This window comes from Homalodisca vitripennis, chromosome 8 (assembly GCF_021130785.1).
Source record: "Homalodisca vitripennis isolate AUS2020 chromosome 8, UT_GWSS_2.1, whole genome shotgun sequence".
NCBI classification, from domain to species: domain Eukaryota; kingdom Metazoa; phylum Arthropoda; class Insecta; order Hemiptera; family Cicadellidae; genus Homalodisca; species Homalodisca vitripennis.
The window spans coordinates 105,886,691-105,913,178 of NC_060214.1; the positions used below are offsets into that span (position 1 = coordinate 105,886,691).

At 34.6% G+C, this 26,488-nt stretch overlaps 1 protein-coding gene across 1 annotated transcript in view; it reads left to right on the forward strand.

The window, feature by feature from the left end:
- The window catches only part of LOC124367845, a 51,466-nt gene that overhangs the window by 11,962 nt on the left and 13,016 nt on the right, over positions 1–26,488 (forward strand). The window contains exons 4-13 of the mRNA XM_046825006.1: positions 1,082–1,255; positions 4,969–5,244; positions 5,353–5,446; positions 11,228–11,391; positions 13,224–13,454; positions 16,037–16,142; positions 17,921–18,097; positions 19,164–19,256; positions 23,422–23,590; positions 25,646–25,855. Coding sequence (XP_046680962.1) covers positions 1,082–1,255; positions 4,969–5,244; positions 5,353–5,446; positions 11,228–11,391; positions 13,224–13,454; positions 16,037–16,142; positions 17,921–18,097; positions 19,164–19,256; positions 23,422–23,590; positions 25,646–25,855 — 1,694 coding nt within the window. The remainder of the gene's footprint in view (positions 1–1,081; positions 1,256–4,968; positions 5,245–5,352; positions 5,447–11,227; positions 11,392–13,223; positions 13,455–16,036; positions 16,143–17,920; positions 18,098–19,163; positions 19,257–23,421; positions 23,591–25,645; positions 25,856–26,488) is intronic.

A 26,488-nucleotide genomic window follows, 5' to 3' on the forward strand; every position in this document is an offset into this window, starting at 1 on the left:
AATTTTATTGATTTACATGATAAGTAATGAAATATGATTTCAACTTGTTTATGGTTGTTGGACTCAAGTGAATGATCAACAGTGATGGTATTCCAGAGACCTGTGGGATTCCATTAATGGTGGGTTTTATATCATCACCGTATTGCACTTTTTTTACACTAGAAACAACTAGCCCATTTAAGATGCAGTACTATATCAGGTCTCTTGATCTCAAAATACAATTTCTCTCTCTTTCTCAATGTTTTATCTATAATACCTACGGTTAGATTAAATCTCTCTGTAAGTCATTTAAGACATCTGCCTCTTCACAGGCCACCTTGCTCGCTGTCCTCATTTGCACCCTTGGCTTTTGTTGTTCCTGGAAAGTATAAATCTATTGGATAATTTGATACAATACAGTTTTTCTCATTTATTTTATTTTGTTCCCTATATTATAATATGTCCTTGGTTCAGTCTAGGAGTTATGTACATTGCAATGTAATTCTATTTGAAATGATCTTGCTACACTTGTTTTTCTGATGTGTGTGTTTTCTCAAATTTTTATCACAGAGGAAATGACTAGTTGAGTTATGTTAGTCCTTGTGTTCTTATTCCTCCAACTATGTAAATAATCCACATTACAATGTAAAATGAACCTGATTATGAGTAGTTTACCTATACAAATTTGTTCATTAAATTGAACTTTACAGCAATGTTCAAAGTATCCAGAGTATACTAAATGAAGTTTTGCATGAAACTTAATTTCTACGTTTACAAGAAGGAGTTCTTCTGACCGTGCATATCCACACATGTAGTTTGGTTGACCATTGTTGAAGCTCATCACTTTGTAGGCTAAGACAGTTTTTATTTTGAGAAATCTAAAAATTTGTTTGCTGAAGGATTGTTTGTCATTTTATCTGCCAATAATACAATCACCTATAGACTTGAAATTTTCCATTGAACCTCAGCCAATCTTGTTACGCAACATGTGTTGTGAAATATATGTATAATTAAAAATTTTCTCTAAGAATGATATTAATCAGTTTTCTCTAACGTTACAATGAATACTATTTAACTTTCTGTTATTTGAATTTATTTCCAGGAAAGTGTTTATCTGTCTGCTGAAGCTATGCCAAAGTAAAAAATTCGAGGAACAAAAGCACTCAGCTATCGTGATGGAAACTTCTTGCCGAACACTTATAATCCTGTCCAAGGATGCAACCAATATGAAGACAATGTATTTAGGACTTCAGCTCATAAATAAAGTTTTATCAAGGTATGCTTGTACATTTCATAAATGGTTATCAACAGGCACATTGTTATCACTGGTCATTTTTAGCAACCCTGGACGAATGAAAGATTTTATTGATTGATGTCTCATCGCAGTGTCATTCCACAATTTCATTGGGTGGTGAAGGAAGGGGGGAACGAAATGATCTACTCTAATTTCCTTTTATCAAATGGTTTAATGTACACAATACAAGAAGTAAGTAACTAATTTGTGGAGAATTTGGAAACGATAATGAATATGAGGAAATTGTGTGAGTTAAACTATTGAAAGTTGTTGGTGATTGGTCAAGAAAAGTTTGTGGAGTGAAATACCATCAGAATGTCTAACAGACCATCTTTATGTTTTTTTTTTTTTACTTTGGGAAGTGCGCCTGTGTGGGGGAATCCCTCTGTTTCACAAAAGGATTACTCACTCATATAAAATATTGTTCTGTTTTAATTCTTAATTCTAAGCTGTCTAGAGCACTAAACTCAATTTAATATAACATTTAACAGGTTATTATTTAAAACATGATTTATGTTATTGAATTAGCAATAGGTGAAACAAGATTGTAGTCAATAAAAATTATTCAGCCATTGTGAGTTGTCATCACCTAATTGATCCTTACAGAGTGGTAAATCAAATGTTGCAAAATATGTGAAAAGTGCCAATCCTTAGTTGCATTGGACGCCTGATAATAGGAAAATATTAAGACTTAAAATGTCTTTTTCAGCTTTGGTTTATATCGAATATATAATATTTATACAGAAAAGTAAAAGGAAAAACAAAAAATTAAAGTTTGTGCTATGACAATGAGTCAAAACACCTCAAAGATACTTTTTTTAAAATCACTGTATAAATACGAAAATGTCAGGAAATATCCAAGATAAAGTAGTTATGGTGGAAAGGAAGAAAAAATATGACAATAAACTTAGAGCCCTAAGACAAAATGCAAACTCAAATTTCATTGAGTCAGCCGCCAAGAAAACCAAAGCCTATGGACTGTTATTAACAATGAAAGAAAAGGACAACGAGAACTCCTACCTCAAAGCCGTATTGTAATCAATGACAAAGTGGTGGATAATTCCAATTGAAGTTGCAGAACATTTCAACCACTTTCTTCACTCAAGTTTGCTGAAGCAACACTGAAAACTCAGCAACCACACAGTAGGAAATCATGACAACAATGCAAAACGACCAGTCCATAACAGACAACTGCAAAACTGTTTTTAACTTAAAACTGTTTTTAACTTAAGCCCGACAAGTGACAGAGAAGTAAGAGCGGTCATCAATTCCCTTAAATCTAAACCGTCCAGTGGAATGGATGAATACTCATCAAAAATTGTAAAGCATTGTGCTGAAGAGCTAATACCACCTTTGGTCAGCATAATAAACGCATTTTTCAGCCTTGGTCAGTTTCCTGCTGCATTAAAAGAATAAAAAGTGTATCCAAAACATAAAAAAGGATCAACGACCGAAATAAAAAATTACCGTCCTATTTCACTTGTTTCAACCTATTCAAAAATAATTGAAAAGTAGTTCTCAAAGATTATGACCCACGCTGGAGCAGTTTACACATAGTCACTAGTTGTCAACATGGATTTCTGAAAGGTAAATCAACCACATCAGCTATCATCAAACCTAATTGAATACATCATTGACCAAATAGATAAAGAACAATATATCTCTGCTCTGCTTCTTGACTACAGCAAAGCATTTGACTGTCTTAGGACATTGATCTCATATCAAAAAAAACTTAAATCTCTAGGCATTACTGGTATAGCTAACAGTTGGTTTTATGAGTTATCTCTCAGGGCGAACACAGGTAGTTGAAGTACAGAGCACTACACATGGCCTTAAAAACACCTTTCAATCAAACCCACAACCAGTCACACGCGGAGTGCCAGAAGGATCAGTTCTAGGCCCAGTCATCTTTGTTTTATTTGTCAATGACTTCCCAGCGTACATCCAAGACCACAACACCACCTGTGTTATGTATGCTGACGACACAACACTCCTAATCAGTGATGCTACAGCAGAAGGAGTGCATACAACTGCCTGCAACTCCCTGCGCAAAGCACTGACTGACATACTGCAGAAAAAAATGAAAAGAGGTCTAACTAAACTGAACAGAGCATGTAGATGGCATGTGCAAAAAAATCAGCACAGATATATATGCTGTGCGGTGCATAAAATGGACTGGAAATTTAGAAACAGCAAAATTAGCTTACTATTCACTAGTAGAAACGCACATGAGGTATGGGCTCGCTGTATGGGGTGGGTCCTCTGCTGGGAACCTCAACAGGGTGCTCATCCTACAGAAAAAAGCCATCAGAATCCTCGCTGACCTTGAACCTCAACAAAGCTGCAGGCAAGCCTTCCAAGCCCTTGGCATAAAGACTATCACTGCTCTGTACATTCAAGAAGTTTTTCTACATGCTCATAGTCTGAGTCTTCAAACAGGGAAAGACTTCCACTCATACAATACTCATCATGCAACTAACTATGTTCTGCACCCACACCGCACAGCAATCTTTGAATCATCCTACATCGGCCGGAAGTTGTGGAATGCTCTACCAGATACAATGAAAGGATTGAAGAGGAATGCCCTACAAGGAAGACTGCATAACCTCCTAGTAAATCAACCTTTTTATACACTGGATGAGTTCCTGAACGCCTGCAATGGAGAATGGAGACTACAAAAAACCTTGACTTTGTTTCATCATAAAGCTAACTTTTTGTAATAATATGTGACTCTATTACTATTCTTTATGAATATGTCAATAAAGGAACTTGTCTATTGTCTATCAGTTTGTTCATACAGAAAAAGTCTATTGTTTGTCGTTTGGCTCATGATAGAGTATTGTGCTATCATTAAATTAGTGTCAAAACTATTATCACATCAATCATACGCTCACCAACGACCATATGATTTGAGTGGTTTTGTTGTCAGTTTTTATCAAATCGTGCTCTTTTTACCAGATCACTCAAGATAATTCTTGAGTAAAGACACAATAAGGGGTTTGTTCATGAGGATAATCTCAATGATAGTGAAGTTGTGAATGAAGTTACTATTGTAGGCAATAATTAATCGTAAAGGAGACATTAGATTTAGCCCATAGTTTCACATGATGCAAACATATTTTTTGCAAAAACATTTTTTTTTTAAGTTCTATTGGTCACATATTGTCAAATGAAACTATGATAAAAGAATAGCACTGATTATAACTTATTTACTCACTATCATTTACTTATTCCAACTCGTTTGTGGCACTTTCATGAATTGTAATGTACATAATAAACTAAAATAAGATATACGGATTTTTCCACGTGCCACAATTGCTTGACTCCGAAGGTACAGATAAATCTGTATGCCACGCTTTAAGGGTTGAAAGTACTCTTCCATACTCTTATATGGGTTTTTAAGCTTTACAGAATCAGTAGCAGCCTCAGACTGAATTAAACAGGTACAATTTAAATAAAAACACTGTTGCTAGTATTGAGATGGTTATTGTACGTAGATTAAAACACATAAAATTTGATCTGTTTACGGGTGTTAGTAACTTAAATAAAGACATGTTTCAAACAGATCTACTTCCTTTTACCTAAAGGAAATTCATCTAGCACCTCTTAGAGTAGGATTCATAGGAGCTCATGTACGATAGCCATCCTTCTTGGATGAGCCTTAATATTTAACTAATGTATCCTTGTACTTGCAGTGCTGACAAAGAAACAGCTGTGAACCTGCCTCTACTCTTAAGATTGGTGAAAACTCTGCTGTTCAGCCCCATGTACCAGCCGGTCCATATGAGTGCCATCTATCTTCTGCGAATGTTACTGAAGTTGAATAAGCAGTTTCTCGCTGAAGACCTTGAACGCATTCTACGTGTGGTTTACCAGACACTGGGGCTCTTCAGTCAGCTGAACAACAATAACAAGGGAAAGTTGAATAAGAACATTTCATTGGTGACCGAGATCTTGACAAGTTCTATGAGGTAACTCTACTCTTTGTAATATTTGGATAGCTAATAGATACATTATTTTTATTTCATATCATTTTATAACTCAGGAGTGATTTAATAACAGTTTTTAATGTTTGACAGGCTCTGCGATTTGTTCAAAACTCATAATCTGTCACACGATATCTCTCAGCTTGTATGGGAATTACTTCAGTCATATTTGGTTCCTTGTTTTCAGGTATGTTGTTACATTAACTTAAACTTTTCATTGTTCAACCATGAATCTTTTTGTCGGTGCATAAAACAAAACTATTAACTTGGCTGAAAATTTAAAGGTTTAACTGTATAATGACTTTAGTTATAACACCTTGTGGTATATTGTACATTAGTTTGATATAATGTATTTATAACCCAAATTTTTGTTGTCTAAACATATTAATATGTTTATAATTTTGTTCAGAATAACATGTAGATCGTAACTAAACCATAACTATGTGGTGATATCTACAAAATTCTGTCCAAATAGGCTTCTAAGATATGGTGAGATACAGAAGAAAAATCATTATTGATAAAAACATACTTCTCCTATTTAATTTCAATCCAGACACATTCTCTGGGGCACATTCAATCAAGATCAGGTTTTCTGCAGCTAAAAACTCTCAGATTGCAAATATCGCCATAATTTCTGTCAGCTCTATGGACAGAACAACCTTTTAGGGAAAAAAAGAAGCATTATCGTGGTTAGAAGAGAGCCATGTTCCGACTAGAGCAATCACATAATAGTTGCTACCAAACACATATGCGAAGCTTTCATCCAATTTTTACGAAGATCACAAACCTATAAGTAAAGTATTTAAAATTTTTTCATGTGAGCTATTATTGTCACCTTCCTCTTGGCCTCCATGCAAATGAAACTATTGTTCATCCTCCAGCTTACCCCTGATTGGAAAATTAGAAAACCCTATGACCAAACTTTGTCAGCATTAATCAGATCAAAATTGGAGATGGAAACTGAGGCACAAAAAGAAGAATATTCTTGTCCTCTGGTCTTAAGCTTGATGCACTCTAAATTAATAGTTAAATAAATCAATAAAAATGCCTTTATTCATTCAAGCGTTTCTCAGATACACTGATTTTCAGAGCAACTCATGTCACGTTTGAGTATTAAATATTCTATGTTTAAATAACCTATACAACAAAACTTAATCTAAAATTAGTTTAACTAAACTATACGAGAGAATAAATAAATAACAATATATATATATATATATATATATATATATATATATATATATATGTATGTGAACACATATGTAACATTCATTTCTAATTAAAAAACTATAAAGATAAAACTTGTTAATTTTTTTTAACTTAAGAGAATATGTCCTCTTTTAGACTTGCAGGGAAAAAATTGTATACCGTCGGGCCAAAGAACAAGAAACTACTTCTTCCGATCTCCCTTGTCACTTTGGGAAAGTGAAGCTCCCAAACATGGCGGGTTCTTCATTGTGAGATCTCCTCCTGGCATGTTAGTCTCTCATTCAGGTACTGAGGCTCCTTGAGAAAAAGGAACTTTCTGGATCATACAACTAGTCAGTATCCACAAATATGCTATATGGTTTCCACTGGTAGCATGTTTATATAAAGACTCTCGAGTAACCAGACACTTGAGCGAATCGCCCAAGTTTAAAAATGAACCTTATGGCTCTATTCTGGCGTTTTTTTATTCGCTCAGTGTCTCTTCTTGAGATGTATTGTTGCCATATGCAGGATAGCAGTAAAAAACACTGCTAGGACCAGTGACTGTATGAGCTTCAATTTTGCTATCTCTGGCAGTAGATTCTTGAACCTGTAAATCCTTTAGCCTGCCTAAGGCACTCTGCATACCGTGTGTGACATGGTCAGTGAAAGTTAGTTTGCTGTCCAACATACGTCCAAGAGTTTTGACCTTTTCACAGACTGCCAAACTCTCTCCACCCAGCACTCTATGCCAACTCTAATGCCCCAACTCTATGCCACTCTCGTTAGGGACCTCTATAAAGGGACGTGGTGCTGTGTGTAGAACCGTGAACTTACCAACATTGAGAGTCAGTCCATTGATAACTGATCGTTCGACAACTTCCTCTAGATTTGAATTCAGCTGATTATTGGCTGTTTCCATCTTGCAGAGGTATGCAATTGGGATTCATATACATATGGATGAGCAGTATAACTCTGCAAATAAACTGGAAAATCAGTTGTGAACAACTTGGTTTCAGACAACTACCCTGTGGAACACCTATTTTCTCAGTAACTGTCCAGATATTTCACTTGCCAGCATGGTAATCTGTCATTCAAGTAAGACTTTCTCCAATTAACCACGTTATCACTAAAACCAGAGTAATGCATTTTTGCAAACAATATCTCATGGTGTATCAAGTCAAAAGCTTTTGAATAATCTGGTACTACTAGGGCACTATATTTGCCCCTGTCTTTTGCATCCAACATGTCGCAGGTTGGTAAGAGCAGTGCAGGTACTTTGATTTTTCTAAAACCAGACTGTACGAATGGGAATATTCTAGCACTGTTTACAAAATCTGTCAAAACAACTATTTTTTTCAAAGTCTTGAACGTAAGTGATAGGATGGAAATAGGTCTTAATTATGCAAGAGCAGCTGGTGGAATAATACTTGGAATTGGCCTTATTATACTTAATTTTCAAGATTTTGGGAAGACGGACTCATGGATTTTATCATTTGGATTAATATGCTGTCACTGCCAACTCTTTTTGATTTCATCTCATTCATGGCTTCTTTTACTTCTTTTTCAGTGACAGTAGTAAAACTAAATCCGTTAATCGATTCATTTCGTTTGGTAGTATTGAAAGTGCATAACAGTGTCATCAACATCATTGTTACATCCCAATTTAGTAAAATATTTATTGACTTCTTTTCACCTTGAACTTAGGCGCAAGATTAACCCTACATCGGGCGCTAAACGGAGTTTTACTCCGTGTATTTTTTATTATTAAAAATAGAACTACTTTTCTGATGTTGGCAGTCGTTTCCCGCAGTGTAATTCACGAGCATCTTTCGGGGAAGCGAAAAAATAGCCTACCGCTTATCTTTGTCAAAATCTGTCAGTGTGAGGTCTACTTCCGTGCGAGACTGGACGATTCCTCCGTGAGCGCCCGATGTTGTGTTTGTAGTGCTTGGACGAAATCTCCGTGAGCGCCTTATTATGTTTAGTTTTTATGGAGTAATAATCCGTGTGCGCCTAAATGTGTGACCTATGATGGTTTCTTTTTAAGTTTTACAATATATTTTATTTGAATTTTGTGAAATGGAGAATGAAGACGAGAGACTTGTCAGTACCGGTACAGTACCCGTGTGCTAGGGAACATTTCAGTACTGTTTATGAAGTGAACATTGTCGTTATAAGAACCAGAAGGAAAATGTTTTGAAACTTTTTGTAGTGTACAAAAATTTTAATAAAGAATACATTTTTATTTCAGAGTAATAATTGACATTACAATTGTATAATATCTCAAGAATTGAAGTAAGTTGTTTTTGTAAGAAGTTAAAAACTAAGTTAATTTCCATATATTATTACAGTAGGTTAAACATTTTTACAATTAATTGCATTATTCCTTAAAATAAATCATGTTGTTACTATACAATAACATTTTTTAAGATTTTAAATTTCTTATTTGGAAAATTCATTACATAAGAGAGTAATTTTTATTTAATTTCTAAAAATGAATATATTACATTGTAATTAAATCAGTATGAATTTTTAAACAAATAAAAACAGTTTAAACGACTACGATATCCATTATTCGCTAACCTGGAGGAAACCTCCGTGAGCGCCTAATGGTGTTTCTAATTTTAAGCGCCTGATGGAGGGTTAACATAGTTTTCACATTCAGATATAATTTCACATTTCTTTAGGTAATCCCAAAACTGCCTGGGATTTTTTCTTTACAACAATATATCTGAGAAAACTCTCTCTCTTTGCTGTTGTTACAAGTCCACTAAGTTTGTTCCTTGGTGATCTGTATGCTTCCTAGTTTTCGTTCGTCCTTGCTCTCCAGTATTTGTTACATAATCTATATTTGATCCTAGTACAGTTCTGTATTTCTGGGGTTGTTCCAGGGGCTTTCATTTAGTTATTTTTCGCATACAATAAGCACTTGATCATCATATACTCTTCTTATATTCAAACAGTTGACGTTTTCAATGTCATTTAAACATATTTAATTTCACAAATGTCTTGCCACTTTACGACTGCAATCTGGCTAAAAGCATGTTGACTAGCAAACTTTGAAAAGTCTCTGTAAGTGATGTATTTCAGCTTAGCTTTTTCCTTCTCACATTTTAGTGCACAATATACAAGCTTATGGTCCAAAATCTGCATTTGTCTGTGGTCATGGATATTTGATGTATCGATGATGCTGTTCCTCTTGAACTTGGCTAACTTGCCCACTATAATAGTAATGTGGTTTAATCCTTGTCACCCGTATTGACTCATTCAGAGTCCCTAAATACTTAGCTTCACAAAAAGTCTTTGACAGTAGGTCAATGTTAGTTTCACCAAGACAAATCAGTGAGTTGATCTTAACCGCTAAGTCAACAAACAAGGAGTGAAACAGGTGATATGCAGCTAAATCTGAGGTGGCTGTCTGTATACAATGCACAAGCCTACCCTTTGCCCTTAAAACCTCAAAATGACACGTGGGATTCATTCTAGGGTTAATGCTTTCTAATTTTAATGTAAATGGCAACTCCACCACAACCTTACATCCTTGTGAGCTTGTACGCTTATCACAACGTATCAAGGAATACCCTAATTTGTTACGTAGTTGCCTGAAAGGGTGTCAGTACTTACCTGATTAGTCAGGGACTCATCGGCTGATTCACCATATCTCTGGTGTTGTCATTGTTGATTGATCATTTCTTCATGCAAATAGGATATTTAAATACCCCTTTCTTATAAAATGCAAAATCATCATCATAGATCTACAGGCAGCCAACGTGGAACTTATCAGTACAAGTAGCACAGTCAAGAGATTTCTGTTTGCAAGACTTTGTTTTAGCACAGGCAGGACAAAAAAATGTGCATTAGGTGGGGTCACCCAACTGTAATAATTAAAAAAATGGCCAGCAAATAAAAGTTTATGAATTTAATTAATTATAAAATATAAACTTGTTCTAATAACACACTTGTCTGGGTCCAAGACAAGTAAGAAAGTATTGCTCTCGAGCTGCCAGAGGATGCATGACTAAACTTGGCTAGTCAAAACACTTTTGGCTGTCAGCTACCAGGAAAGCAACACAAAGCTGCCACTGACCAGTCGTAAAGCACAAAGGCTATTGTTGAGAACCCCTGACTAATGGTGAGGTGATCCCTGCTTGCTTGAGATGGAAATGGCCTATAACTGCAATGCAGAGAGAAATAACAAACTTACTTTATAATCAGTAGAAATGAAATTAGCAGCTGAGATTACTGGTTGAGATTCTGAGAGGTTGAGATGGAAAGCGTTTTTAGTATTTTAGTAATATGTTTTTTTTTTTATTTAACTTGTCTACTACATTTTGCCAAGTTGGTTTATTTATTTAGGTTATTGGTAATTAGTCTTCAATGAAGGTGCATATTCTACTCCATTGCTAAAGCGTGAATAATTTGCACATGTAAATTTTCACTTCAGCTAACTGAATCACGCAATTATTTACTGAAACAATTAATTTAGAGCTGACATCCCCAGCTCTTAACGACAAAATTTTTTACAGTTATTAAAACATACAATTTCAGTTTAAACGTTATTTTAGGTACCAAAGAAAAATATTTATATATTACATATTATTAGTTGGAAATATATACTCCTTAATATTAAAAAGGATATTTCATATTCACCACTAGTTGTTTGTAATTTATTTAGAGTTAGAGTTAGCTGTAGAAGTTTTAAGAGTTTAAAACTTTATTACTTCAAAAAGATCTTCTCTTTTAAGGTTATTGAAGTAAATATGTTGTGAACGTGTAGGAGATGCAAGTGAGGAGGTGCCATGCAGGCTTCATGAAGAAACAGTTCAACTGCTTTGTTGCTACCTTCAAATACATGGACTCCCAGAGGCTCAATCAGTTGGCCAGCCTGTGGGCCTCCAAAGGCTTTCTTACTCAGCTGCCTGCTATAAACCTCCACTTCAAGTAAGCTCTAATATATTAGTTTGATATGGCTTTACAGAAGCTCTGTCAGATATGTAACTAGTGTAGGTTTGACATGGGTTAACAGAAGGACAAGGGACAAGGGGTCAGTCACTTGTCCAGTCCCTAGGCCTCCAAAGGCTTCCTTACACTGCTGCCTGCTCCAAGTCTTCACTTCAAGTAAGCTCTAATATGTTAGTTTGACATAGTAGGTTAATAGAAGCTCAGTCAGTTTTCCAGTCTGTGGGCCTCTAAAGGCTTCCTTACACTGCTGCCTGCTCTAAGCCTCTACTTCAAGTAAGCTCTAATATGTTAGTTTGTCATAGTAGGTTAATAGAAGCTCAGTCAGTTTTCCAGTCTGTGGGCCTCTAAAGGCTTCCTTACACTGCTGCCTGCTCTAAGCCTCCACTTCAAGTAAGCTCTATGATAGTTTGACATGGGTTGACGTAAGCTCAATCAAATGTCCATTCTGTGGGCCTCCAAAAGCTTCCTCACACTTCTGGCTGTTCTAAGCCTTCAATTCGAGTAACCTCTAGTATGTAACTAATGTAGTTTGACATGGGTTGACATAGGCTCAATAAAATGTCCATTCTGTGGGCCTCCAAAAGCTTCCTCACACTTCTGGCTGTTCTAAGCCTTCAATTCGAGTAACCTCTAGTATGTAACTAGTATAGTTTGACATGGGTTGACATAGGCTCAATAAAATGTCCATTCTGTGGGCCTCCAAAAGCTTCCTCACACTTCTGGCTGTTCTAAGCCTTCAATTCGAGTAACCTCTAGTATGTAACTAGTGTAGTTTGACATGGGTTGACATAGGCTCAATCAAATGTCCATTCTGTGGGCCTCCAAAAGCTTCCTCACACTTCTGGCTGTTCTAAGCCTCAATTCGAGTAACCTCTAGTATGTAACTAGTGTAGTTTGACATGGGTTGACATAGGCTCAATAAAATGTCCAGTCTGTGGGCCTCCAAAGGCTTCCTCACACTTCTGGCTGTTATAAGCCTTCAATTCGAGTAACCTCTAGTATGTAACTAGTATAGTTTGACATGGGTTGACATAGGCTCATTCAGTTAGAAAGAAAAATACATTTAGCCCATAGAAAGATCTATTTAGAAGGGAGCCATTTATATTCTCATGAATTGGTAATTTATTAGTCTTTTATTGTAATAGAATTTTTTTAAGAGGAGAAGCCGATCTCCTTGTATGCCTTATTCTGCCCGTCATCATGGGCCAGGGGCCTGTGCGAGGATCTTATCAAACAGAATAAGGGGGAGAGTCGATACAGTACAAGGTCGAATGGTACTGACAAAAAGTGTAACGGTCACAGACAGGATGTGAACCTGCGCTATCTCTAACTCAGACTCAAAGTCCAACATCTTAGACGCGGATTTTGAAACAGTTCATTGTCGGGATAAACTTTTTGTAATTAAGGTAATGTTTGGTTACTTTTATAGTGACACTAACGAAAAGAATTACATTGTGGTCAAGTGGTTTTGTTTTTTTTTTTTTACTTTTTTTATTTGTTTGGATGTTAAATTCAAACTATATTTAGGAATAATATGTATAATGCTCCTCTCACATTCATAGTACAGAGTTTTCTGACAAAATATTGTTCTGCGTTGTACTGTGATTAATTTGCAATTCCTTTATGTTTTTGTGAATAAATCAGATCTGAATTATATAATTTAAAATAATTTTTAGATCATACCCAAGAAGGGGCCATGAATGGTTATAAAAAGACCATAATTAGCGTGGTTATCTATACTTTTTTAAATGTTTTTAGATTTAAAAAATGTTATGGAAATTTTCCACTTTATCTTGTGTTGTACTTGACAGAAACAAAACCATACATGAGTGTGTTCTGAAACTCCTCTCTGATATCCTGGAGCGGCTTGCAGACCAACACCTGCAGACAAGTGAGGATGAGCAGCAACAGATGGTGGCGGGCCTTCTCTGTCTGCCTGTAGATCCGGCGGACTGGCCACAACTCCTGGGATATTCAAACGCACACAAGACTCACTTGGCTGTAATAATCTACCTCTACTTTGTCATCCTCTGCACTAGCAGGTTAGTTGTGTTGTACAGAATGTGGATGTTTTTCATAAAAAAATGTATTAATTGAAAATTTGATTCAACACTTTATAACGGAACAACTCAGAAACGTATTATTATTGACTACAGATGATGACAGCTGTATACCCAGTCTCCTTGTGGCAACATGTGGAATTCAAGGAAGCCCTCCTTGGTTGCGTGGCTAGTCCTGTAGCCAATAACCTTAGTTGGGAACAGTGATTTGTGAGGAAAAAGTAAAAAAACACACAAAACTCTCTGAAATACACACTGTACCAAAAAAACTTAGAAATGAAAAGTTTTAGACGTGGATGTTTTGCACTAAAATTATCAGTTTTGATTGATAAAACATATTTTTAAAGTTGTAAGTGGAAAAGTTTTACAAACTGGAGACTTCACAAAGTAGATGAAGTGTTACTACAAATTATACACAAAGAAATCAAGCTAATGAATATTATTATATATAATAATATTATGATACTAATAAAGTGTAAAAATAACTTTGGATCAAACATTTCTTTTGTAATGTTATGGAGGCCACTTTACTAAGATAGTGGGTGTATTAGTGTTCTCAGGTTTGAGTAAATTTTGTGACAAGTTTACTGAAAATATGTATCGGTTTGGATTGATATGTGAGGTTGAGTCACATATTAACCAGACTGTGTTTCCAAGACCCCATAGGTGAAGTGAGTGGCACAATGTTCTTTTCAATGTTGGGTGGGGATGTCGAGAGAAAGAGATGGCGGTGATTTAGCTCACCAGATCATACAGTAACATTATGTAAGGGTTGGTGTTACATGCTGGAGGGTGATTAACTGTATAGTTCACTGGAAATATGCTTTAATACCCCAAGTCTACAATTAGCATAAATAATTTTGCAATGTCCGAAAGTTATTTGGCCCAGCCCAGGCTTTGCGCTGCATATGAGCTGCGTACCGCTGGTTGCAGAGGACCATCGGTGGGCTCATAGCAATGCTGTGGGTCGAGGACAAGCCCCAAGATCAATAGTGGAGGCCGGAAGCGGCTGCTTTGCCATTCACGTCATATCATTGGGAAACACGTCAACATTCATTCTACAGTCTCGATCTGTTGCCAATGATTTCCATGTATTTGGGTCATTCAAAGATAATTCAATAATTTGATTATGATGAAGGGGTGGTAATGTTCATGCCAATTGGTTACATATGGTATATGTTTCAATGTGAGATAATAGCACTAAAAATCTTTTTTATGTAGGTGGGAAACTATGTTAATAAAAGAGGAGATTTTGTAGAAATAGGATGTTTCACAATTGTATTTTCTCTACTATTAATAACCCTTTTATTTAGGATTTTGGTTTGGCTTAAATGGGATAAAAAGTTAATGTTAAGGTTTTAAGTTATTTAATGACTATTATTTTAAAATATAATTAGCTTGTGTTATTCTAAATGTTAGATTTAATACTAAAAGTTAACAGAATAAGTTAGTATATTACATATTATATTATATTATAGCACATTTTAGTCATAAGAAAAACTTTCACTCACAGTAATTATGTTGTAATTTGATTAACGATAAAAGAAGCTTGGAATATTGCTTTGCTCTTGAACATTGTTTTGTATATAAACGCCAACAAAATGAATGCTCTTACAAAATTAAATAAAAAGGTAGTGGCAGGAGAACCAATATTTTTTTTAAATCACACAAAAAAATTTGTAAACTACAAACAACAGGTTAAAGTAAGTAAAAGTTTTCAATTAAGACCTCCCAGGTAAACGACAATGATTGATCCTCAGTTTACAGGACGTCACTGGTATAATTTTAATTTGTAGTTTGAGTATACAAAAACTCAAAATGTGTGTTAGAGACTGGAATTTATGTATATTTCATTTTCCCAGACTTTCATGATTTTCAAGGCTGTAATTTGTTACTAATTTTCCTTTTGGGTGTTTGTTAAAGATTTCCTAAACATAATATGTTTTTTAGTAATGGTTAAAAGTATAATTTGAATCTTTTATATTAAGGTGTTAAGGTTTTATATAAAGTGTACAGAATTTCTTGTATACTTTAAGAAATTCTGTACATTCTCATAATGCCAGATCTGCAAATCTAATTGATGTTAGGTACACTAGGTTAAACAAGTCCCAACATAGCTTTGTCTACCTTGGTACAAATCTTTTCAATAAGTTACCTCATAATGCCAAAACAGTGTGCATTAAGAACTTTAAGAATGTTTTGGTTAAGAAATTAAGTGGCTGAAAATGAAAGCTTTTTATTCAGTTGAAGAGATGTACCTAAATGATTTTAATGATATTGAATTTTAAACTAATTTTGAAGAAATTTTAAACTAGTTATTTTATAAGGAAAGTTTAAACTAGCTATAAGGAAATTTTAATCTAGTTATAAGAAACTAGTTATAATGAATTATGGCAAATGATGTAGCCTAATTCATGCCAATCCCTTGACATTGTTGATGCGTAATGTTGGACAACAATAACAATTCTTGATTCTTGATATTAATCAGTTGTTTAAACTTAAACTTTTACATAACAGAGAGTCTAGATTATTTCACATGTAGATTGTAGCATTTTCCATTCCAGTTTTGCCAAGTTCCCAACACACTTGCCAGCCCTTTGTAATTTCCTGACATCCCAGACCTCCACTCCTTCCTCCGCTCTGCTCAAAGCACTTTGGCTTGTGTTTGCCGTAAGTGATCATTAACTCTTGTATAGACCTTGATATAGATGCCTTTTTAGGACTTATTTGTATTTTATTGTATAGATGGAAAACCTACCGTTGATAGTTTAAAAACATTTCGAAATCCATACTCATCTTTTTCCCCAGGAGAGATATTCATTATGTGGAGAGCTTGAACTGGATTCCAAATTTTGAAGATACTTTGTTTTCTCTATCTGATCAATTTAATGAACATTTCCTTCCTAAGTCATTAAAATTAAAAACTAAATATGAATTGTTATTTAAGGAACCACAAGCATTCCAGTCTAAAATGTTCATTGTGCAATCAAGGGAAGTACACCATGTGCATGTCTAGTTGATGAAAGTCAGTGATTTTAGAAATACAGTAAAACATAGGGATCGTTCTTTTTTTAATTCATTCAAATATAAATAACATTGGTCGCTTGATAATTTATTATATTTTTCTGTGATATATAGACTTTTCTAAAGATCAATAAGGTTTTTTTTAATTTTCAAACATTTTTGTAATTCTATAATTTTTTACTGTGTGATGAATCCTCAAATACTGGTTCATCGTTTGCAATTTTTATTTATGGAACAAACTTTTTACATTTATCAGATTGAAATAATTTCTTTCTACATGGAAACAGCTTTTTATTCATATTTTATATAATGTAATTTAAATTTCTCTCTCAATTATTAATATTTTTAAACTTGTACTTCATAAATTCACACTAAGAAGTGGTAACTTGTACAATCTTGTAAACAAATGTATGTCAAAGTTAATAATTTGTTTTATTTGTCAGTAAAATAATAAAAAGTGGACATCCGGACTATATGGATGTAGGGAGTTGACGCCATGTCCGTATAATATGGACATTGTGGTTACAAGGTTTACGTATTAACACAGATGAAATATGTATATTAATGACATATACAGTGTTTTTAGAACTTATAGAAGTTATTTTGGAGCTGTGTTACATGGATTGAAACAAATACATTTCATATACCTAAATGTGTGTCTAACATTTTTAGTGCTACGTCTGTCCCTGATGTATATATTTTTTTACTTTAAAATTCACAATTAGTTTCAGTTACATTGTCAAGAAACATTTTTAAAATTATTTATTTCCCTAAGTTTTATAGCATCAAGTGTTTGCAAGCTATAGAAATGCTGCTAATCATCATTTATGAATCACGATAAAGCCATCATAATGTTTAAAGATTTTTACACAAAAACTAATTGAGGCATCATACAGGTACATAAAATTGTCAGAGCAACTGCTAAAGACTTGAATAAGAGAACTGAGTAATGGGGGTTTTGGAAAATATTTGCTGCACTTTCATGAAAACATACTCACAACTTGTGTCGTATTCAGTTCATTTAGTTAATGGTTGTATGTTGTATTAGATTGTTAGGCTGTATACTTTATGAAATAAGTGGGGAAACTCATGAATGGAATCTATATAAAATAAGTTTTAAGTATGAGTTTGACAGATATTCTTCGAGATTTGATGATTTATGTGGCTGCAGTATGTATAGAGGAAGCACGGTTGGGAAATCCCTCTCAACATCCCATTACATACTTAACTTCTGCCATGCATGATGCATTTCTTCACTCAACTCTCAGACAGTTGAACAAACCTAGGAAGAACTTGACACAATGAAAGTTTTTACTTGAGGATTTGATATTTAAACTAAAGTACTCTAAAATATCAACAGTTCGGTAACTGTAGTTTAAATGTAAAATTCTCAAGTAAAAACTCAGTAACGATTTACTGTGCAGGTGTGGTCACTGTCCCAGGCCCGGGGTGGCAGATGGAAGCAGCAAGAGGCTGCAGGCAGGTTGCTGGTGCACTGGGTCAAATCTACCCCTCTCACTTCTGTCTACACCCACCACCCAGCCATACTTCTGTGGACCTTCAGCCCCCTTGTCACCAACAGGGTGCTGCAGATCAATGTGGTCAGTATAAATATTTTATTAAAAAAATGTTCTTTGGTTTTTACAATGGAAGGATTGTGAAGGAAAGAGGATTTTTCCGGACATTTCATGGTAAAAATGCTGTACCCTACCTGTAAATCCTGGTACCGGTAAACATTTGATCTAATTTGTACTTTGGTTTACTTAATTTGTACTTGATTCGGGTATAGTTTATGATACAAGGCTTACATCCAGAAAGTACTTTAAGTACAGTTTCACCACCTATACAGCACCATTTTTGTCATTCTGCACATGCACACTTAAAATTCAGTGTGATATTTAGATTTTTAATGAAAGGGACATCAGAGTAGCTGAAATCGATCATCCGATTACAAAGATGTACAGTGAAGTGCAGTAAGTCATGGAATAGTATGAATGTGGGTTAGGGAGGTCAGTGAAGAGGAGACAAATGTTCAAGATGAAACATGACGTTGGAGGCCTACCATTGTGAGTAATGTCTGGGTTAGGTGATTGGATAAGAGAGTCAAACAGAACAAACGGATCACAGTGACAAAGGTTTCTGATGAATTTTTGTAAGTTTGAGAACTGCCTTACATGGGATTGTATCCAATCACTTAAGGTTACCGTAAGCTTTGTTCCTTCTGGATAGTGTTCACTGGGAGGTTGTTTGTTTGAAAAAGAAGTAGACAAATTGTTCACCTTCTACAACAATTTTCTGTTGAAAACTATGTTGACAAAAATACCACGGTACATTTCATGAAAAAATAAAATTATCTTTAAAAAATGTTTTTACTTTAAAACGTTACTTGCTTTTAAACACGGGCCATAGCAATACTTCCCATATAATTATTTTTTCCCAATATGTACTTTTAGGGATAAATATGTCTCAGTGGTTTGTGAGAAGAATTAAAAAAAGTATGAGAAAAGTCTGTTCTTAATAAATTCAGCCCTTTTAACAGTTTGGAATTTACATTCCTTTATTCAACAATTTTGGTTTCTATCAAATTGAGGCTTAGATAATCTCTTTATCGAAATTTTATTTTATATTTTGCATATTGTAACCATCTTATAACTAACTTTGTTTCAGATGATATTGTGGTTGAAAGATGGAGGGGAAAGATCCTTAAAAGAAATTGAGAACCTAATTTTGAGGAATATAGATGCTTCTATTTGCCTACTGGTAAGTTAGTAGTGTGTAGTTGATGCTAGTTGTTGTAGTTAGTATTTGCCTAATTTCTTTGTAAGTAGTTTGTTAATACTTTGAACTAAAAGTACAAACACAATGTTTGGTGCAAACCATAACTTAGAATATTAACCCCTTAGTAGCTTTTTAAAATAATATACAATTTTCTCTAAAGTGCTTATTAAATTTCTTGATTTCAAATCCAAATACCATTCTTACAAAATTAGCATAAACTAATAAACTAGTGCATCAAAACACAGTTAAACTAAACTAATGGTATGTATTTTCCCAATTTTCACAATTTTGATCCACACTAAAACCATCATTCAGCATCTTATTGACACTGTAATATATTTTATCCAATAATTTGATATTTAACTTGATTGTGAACATGTATATTATTTACTTATTTAGAAGTAAAGACTTGTTATTGTAAAGTTCCTATTTGTAAAGGACTTCTCATAAGTGTTTAATTTTTGCCTGGAGAAATTCCTTGTTTCTTGTATTAAGTGCTGTGGTTTGACCAACAAATTTTACTGTAGTACATAAGAAAACTGCTAAGTTAATTTTTGGTAAAAACAAAAACGCACTTTAGTTGGTTTTTTATTTTTAGATAAAATTTTAGTTTTTTAAATTTTTTACTAATGAAGTTTTATTTCATAAACCATTATTCCATTGATTTAATATTTTAACAATAACTATAAAAATTTAAATTGAAAAAATAGTTTGAATTTTTGTAAGTGGTGCCAAAAAATAGTTACATTTTCAAAGTATGCATTACAAAGATAACTGTTGGTAGAGTGCATTATACAGCTGAAACTGTTTGCCGACAACAGCCAACAGCTGATTTTTCTCTATTTTAAGCCTCAGCCTTTATTGACTATGCTGGCTAGTTTGGAGTTGATTGTTGTGGCTTCCCCGGGGTTTGAATCAGGGATCTCTCAGTTAGAGCCGTGACTATATCCATCCGTCTATGGAGGGAGAAAACACACAAGTTACAAGACCCTGACAAACACTAGAGGAAAATCAATTCTTTGTTTGAAGGTTATTTTTGACGATGGAAGGATTGTGAAGGAAACAGGATTTTTCCAGACATTTGCCATTGTTCAGTGAAACAAGTAACCAACTTGTAACACTACGTTTCGAGATCTGCAATCTGATCTCTTCTTCTAGGTAAAGAACTAACCTAATACATAATTACAAACTAGGTTAAAATAAACAAATCTTACCAAAGCATTGTGGCACGCCTGTCAGGAATCACAATCACCATGATGTGTGCCAACTTCACTAACTCTATAAACATGCACTTAATAAAAAACTATACACAACACTAATCATTAAAACTGAACTACGGAATACAGGTCACAATACGTCTTCATTCATCCACTAACCACCTACGACTGACCTGAGGGCACTAGCCAATGGTAATCGTCACGGCAGACAAAAACAAGATGGCGGAAATAAAAAGGAAGGGGGGCCAGGAATGGGCCCTTTCGTTATTATTGGTTCATGGGAGATGAACTTCTTAAAACCATATTGTGACTCCGCATCGGTTTATTACAAATATCTGATCCGTTTTTGGTTTCCTCTTTAGTTCATTTTTTAGAATAGGCAACCAAAGCGGCCTAATCTCGACTGATGGTTGACTGATTGGTTGGTCTGCCAATTTAATGTATGTCGTCTCAATTAATTTCCTTTTGAAGAAATGTGGTTTCCGATGTATTATGTTGGCTTCATCCCAATTCATATGATGGTCTTAGGACCAACAATGGTGTTCAATTTTTGACTTTTCTGTGAGACCCTTTCTCGTGTTTTCTTTGTACTCTTTTATCCTTAAGTTTAGTGGTCTTTTTGTCTCGCCTATGTATTCCCTATTGCAACTACATTTTATACTGTAAACACAGTTTTTGGAATCCTGTGTGCCATTTTTTGGTTTTTTTTACGAGACTTTGTCTAAGAGTGTTGTGTGTTTTAAACATGGTTCTAATGTTGTACTTTCTACCTACTCTTCTAATTTTATCTGATAATCCCGGCACATAAGGGATTGACATAAACGCAAATTTATCACAATTCTGTTTTTCTGACTCAGGAATGAGTCAGACATTTGCAGATCTCGAAACGTAGTGTTACTGATTTCTTGTTTCACTGAATGATGGCAAAAGGCATTTTAGATTAATTGAATAAAACAGTTTTAGGCAAGAAAACAAATTCATTATATGAAATTAATAACATGTTACCATACAATGATATAGCAGTTGTTCGAAATGTCCACCTTGATTTTGTATACACTTCATACAACGACTGAGAACAGAATCACAAATGTTTATCAATATAGATTTATCGTTTTTAACTAGTTAAAATGCAGGTTTCTGAGTTCGTCAAATTTTGCGGTTTTGAAGCATACACAGTCTTCTTTGTAATACTCCACAGTGAAAAATCACATTAGGTCAGGTATAGCAAGCGTGCATGCCAATCGATTGTACCACAGTGACCAATCCATTCATTAAATGTGCTATTAAAAAAATCTTGAACTTGGATACCGAAATGTGCTGAGGCACCATCTTGTTGCCAGATGAGCGAATGTATATTGAAAACGAAATTGTTTCTGAGCTTGGGAACTACTACTTCTTGCAGCGCACCGTAAGTAACTTTCTGACTTAACATTTCCTTGAAGAAAATAAGGACCAATCAGTGCAGTACTCGAAATACCTCCCCATACCATAACACCAGGTACATTGAGTTCTGCTTAGATTACATTATGAGGATTTACATCTGACCAGTACACGCAGTTATGCCGATTAACGCGTCCGTTTAGTTTGAAACATGCCTCATCACACCACAAAATTGATTGCAGAAATTTGGATCAGCCTCTGAGCAGAATTCCAATTGCCTATTGGAATCATCCTTGTGAAGCGCTTGGAGTAAATATGGACTGCATGATTTAACATTCTTTGCACTCTTCTTCTTGATATTTCTAGTTCAGCAGATGCCTAATGAGTCGATTTACCGGGACTGGCTACAAAAGGTTGAACAACTGTCTGCAGGTTTTCTTCGTTCCAAATTGATCGTGGACAACCAATATACTGTCGAGTGGGTATCACGACACCTGAATATTTACCCCTAAATTCTTCAATTATTATAGCAGTATTTTATTATACTTCTACCACAACTGAAGGATGTAAACTCGTTGTTGGGTTGTAAACATTTTAAAAACACACAAACAAATAACAGATGCAAAGAGTGTTCCCCCAATTAGTACACACTCCCGTTTACAGAATTTTGATACTTGGGCTATAAGTCTTTTAATACTTGAGTTTGAAGTTTTCAAATGAACACCCTGTATACGAAACAGTTACTACTAACAGACAGGTAGTAGTTAGGTTTTACTCACATGAGTCTGGAACACATACTGTGGGGTCTGGGAAACGTGAAGCAAGCACTACCCTTTGTCAGCATTTAGTTTTATTCACTGGAAATTACATCAAAATCAGTGTAACGATTCAGGTACTTTATTTTTTATCGCTTCACCCGTTCATTATTATTGTGTCAATTCTGCAGTAGACTAAATCCCTATTCGTTCTTCAAAAGAGGGCCATACGTCTCATTTTTGGACTCCACCGATCTCAATCATGTAAAGGTGTTTTTAGAGAAAATAATTTACTTTTCCTAGTATATAAATTCTGAAATGCTTGACATTTGCCTTTAAAAATAAAGACTTGTTTCTAATAAATCATATAACTTATAACCTCAGAGATAATAATTCCTTGGCCCTTCCAAACATAGGTCATCCTTCTTTGAAAAACATTTGTTTTATTCCTGCACCAAGCTTTTTAACAACTTGCCCGCAAGGTTCAAAGAGACCACTAATTTAAACTCTAGGAATAAGTTAAAAAAGTTCTATTTCTTAAAGAATACTACAGCATACATGGTTTTTTAATTGATCAAAACTTTTAGATTTAAGGTATTTTATATAGTTATAGTAATCATATGTACTGACGATTGTTACGCAATTTACATTGTCAACAACAATAAAGAATTTTGAGTTTGATGTGAAACATGTCAATAATGTGATATTATAAGAGTATCTTGAGTAACATATTAGTAGCCCTTTTTTATATAAAGTCTACAGCGAGTTAATCCATCCCTTAACATTTCCCGTCAGGAGGTGTTGTGTTGCTGTCCTAAAGATGTGATCCACAGAGCGGTGACTCTCCTGAGGACCGTTCTGGACAGAGACAAGAGCGAAGGTCGGCTGGAGATGAGGCCTCATGTCTGGAGTCGGCTGCCACAAACTCTCTCGGAGCTCACCACTTCACACTTCCAAGATAGAGGTAACATCTCCTCCTCCATCACTACCCGTCTAAGTAACTGTACTATGAGTTTGAGAAATTTATGAACAGATACAACAATGCATCAAAAGACCTTACAGATTGTAAAATAGAGGTAGTGCACAGATGGACAGACTTTTATTTGACTTTCTGACCTTTCAATCAATTGAGTTATTCCATTATTGGTTCAGAAACCCAGTTTTAATTCACAAGAACCCTTTCAATCAAGAATAATTACAAAGATGGGCAGACAGACAGACCCTTTGATCGTTAGACCTCAAAATCGGTATGGTTCTTCAAGGGTATTCAATTAAGAAAGGTAGCACCAAGGCGCTATAGACCGTGTCAATTTTCCCTTCTTTAAAACAAATCTTAGAGCAATCTTTACAACCAACTTCTAAAATAAATTTTTACAAACAAATAATTATTTGCTAAACAAAGAACAATATGGATTTTGGCCAGGCAGATCCAAAATAACACCTAGTGTTGAACTCATTGAATGTAACAGATTCGATTGATGCAGGGAGAAAAGTTTTAGGAATTTATCACGAGCATTTGACAATATTTCTCTGAAACAGTTATGATCTGAATTGAAAGAACATCAAAATAGAAAAAAGTAGCTCATTTGGTTTAATATATATTTAAACAATATAAAGCAGTATGTGGAAATGTAGTAATGGCACATTTATGTTATGTTGTTAATTAATTATTAAGTTCTAAAGCCCTACGACATCTTCCGTGTCAATGCCTTTGTTCTTCTAATCGGTATTCACATTGTTTGTCATATTCGGTAGCTACACGTTATGCCGCACGCTGCCGCAAATTGTAGACATCAAAACATCTAAATCATGAGACCTTTCTGCTCGTGTAATGTTAGTTAAGGTTTGCAGGAATTTGACTTTAGCAGCACGTATGGGACAAAGTGTATGAAATAGATAAATAGATTTAATTTTAAAAGGAGTGAAATTATTCATCAACTTATATTCCTTCGGTTTCAACCTTTGTTAATTTATAGAAACATTTTTATTTTTGCTCTTTGGCATTTGTGATGAAACATCAGCTGTGAGGATTGGCTTACTACTCTTGTTATGATACTTCAGATGTCATGTACTATAGAATGTGAACAAAGAAGTAATAAAAAATAAATGAATATTAACTTTTTTGCAGTTTTTCATTGTTTGAAAACACGGATAAAACAACGTTTTCTAAAAATGAAACTTAGCTAGATTGGTTTATCACCCTCGAAACAGTGTCAACTACAACTAAGTTACTATAATTAAAGTAATGAACCTTTCATAACAATGACATGTTCATATATATAATACTATGTATATAATTAATTCATATACCAGGTGTCCCACAAAGAGGTTTAAACGTTTGGTTTTATATTACTTGTCCATTTATTCATGGAATATTTCAAACTCTACACAATTCATTAAATAGATCTTAAAAATATTCTGTGAAAATTTCAGCTCTCTAGCAGTTTTTGAAACAAAATTGTGGCATTTCAGTCAGAAAAAACCTAATTAAAAAACCTACAATTACAGTCCAAAATTATTCTAACCATCCATCCACAGTGACACACTGATAACAGCTCTTAACTAATGAATCGTAAGCTCTTACAAGGAAATTCTGCGGCATCCGGAGAAGTTCCACTTCAATTTATTGTTTTAATTCCTGTGATTTCGGTTTACCTTGTCAAAAGTAATAGGTCACACATAAACATCAGTAAAACTCTAATTGAGGAGGTTAGGTTATGTTTTTATAGCACAAGCAATATTCTTCAAACAAACAGCTGTTTCAACAATGAGCGTTATTAAACAACTGTTCTTTAAAACTGCAACATAGTAATCAAATCGTGTAATTCAAGCAATTAATTTTAATAGGAAGCAAAATGGTAAAATTTTCTTTTTTAAATATTTTGAATGTGTAAATAAACGTTTTGCAGAATTTAGATAGTATTTTTAATACATACCAGATCCTTTATAATTGACTCTCCTTCCATCTTGTTACTGTACCAAGTTATCCACTTTTTCTAATATTTATGTTTTTTTTCAGTGTGGAACACAGGGTGTCTGGTCTATATAGCGTGCAAGGCCATACCCGTCATCCCCGACCTCGTGTTAATGTTGCAGATCAGCCACCAGGTGAAGAAGATATTCAGCAAGTCTATTGTTGATACTACTGCGAGTCACATCCTGCATGCTGAGTTATTCAAACTGGTGCATATCATCATTGTCACTACAACCAAAGTGAAGGACTACAGAGGTAATGTGCAAAGACCAGGATATAATTGATTAGTTGAAGGGGAGTGGCTTAAATGGTTACGTACACATTCTCTCTGACTGTGATGATCTGATGGCTTATATGATTATTTAAACTTTCCATTTAACTATGATGATCTGACGGCTTACATAGTTACGTACACTTTCTCTCTGACAGTGATGCTCTGATGGCTAATATGGTTACGTACACTTTCTGTCTAAATGTGATGTTCTGATGGCTTACATAGTTACGTATACTTTCTCTCTGACAGTGATGATCTGATGGCTTATATGATTATTTAAACTTTCCGTTTAACCATGATGATCTGATGGCTTACATAATTACGTACACTTTCTCTCTGACAGTGATGCTCTGATGGCTAATATGGTTATGTACACTTTCTGTCTAACTGTGATGATCTGATGGCTTACCATGAAGGCTTACAAGATAATATTATATACTTTCTCCCTGATAGTGATACCGTGAAAGCTTTCATGATTGTGTACACTTTCTCTCTGATTGTGATACTATAAAGGCTTACAAGATTATATTATATACTTTCTCCCTGATAGTGATATCGTGAAAGTTTTCATGATTGTGTACACTTTCTCTCTGATTGTGATACTATAAAGGCTT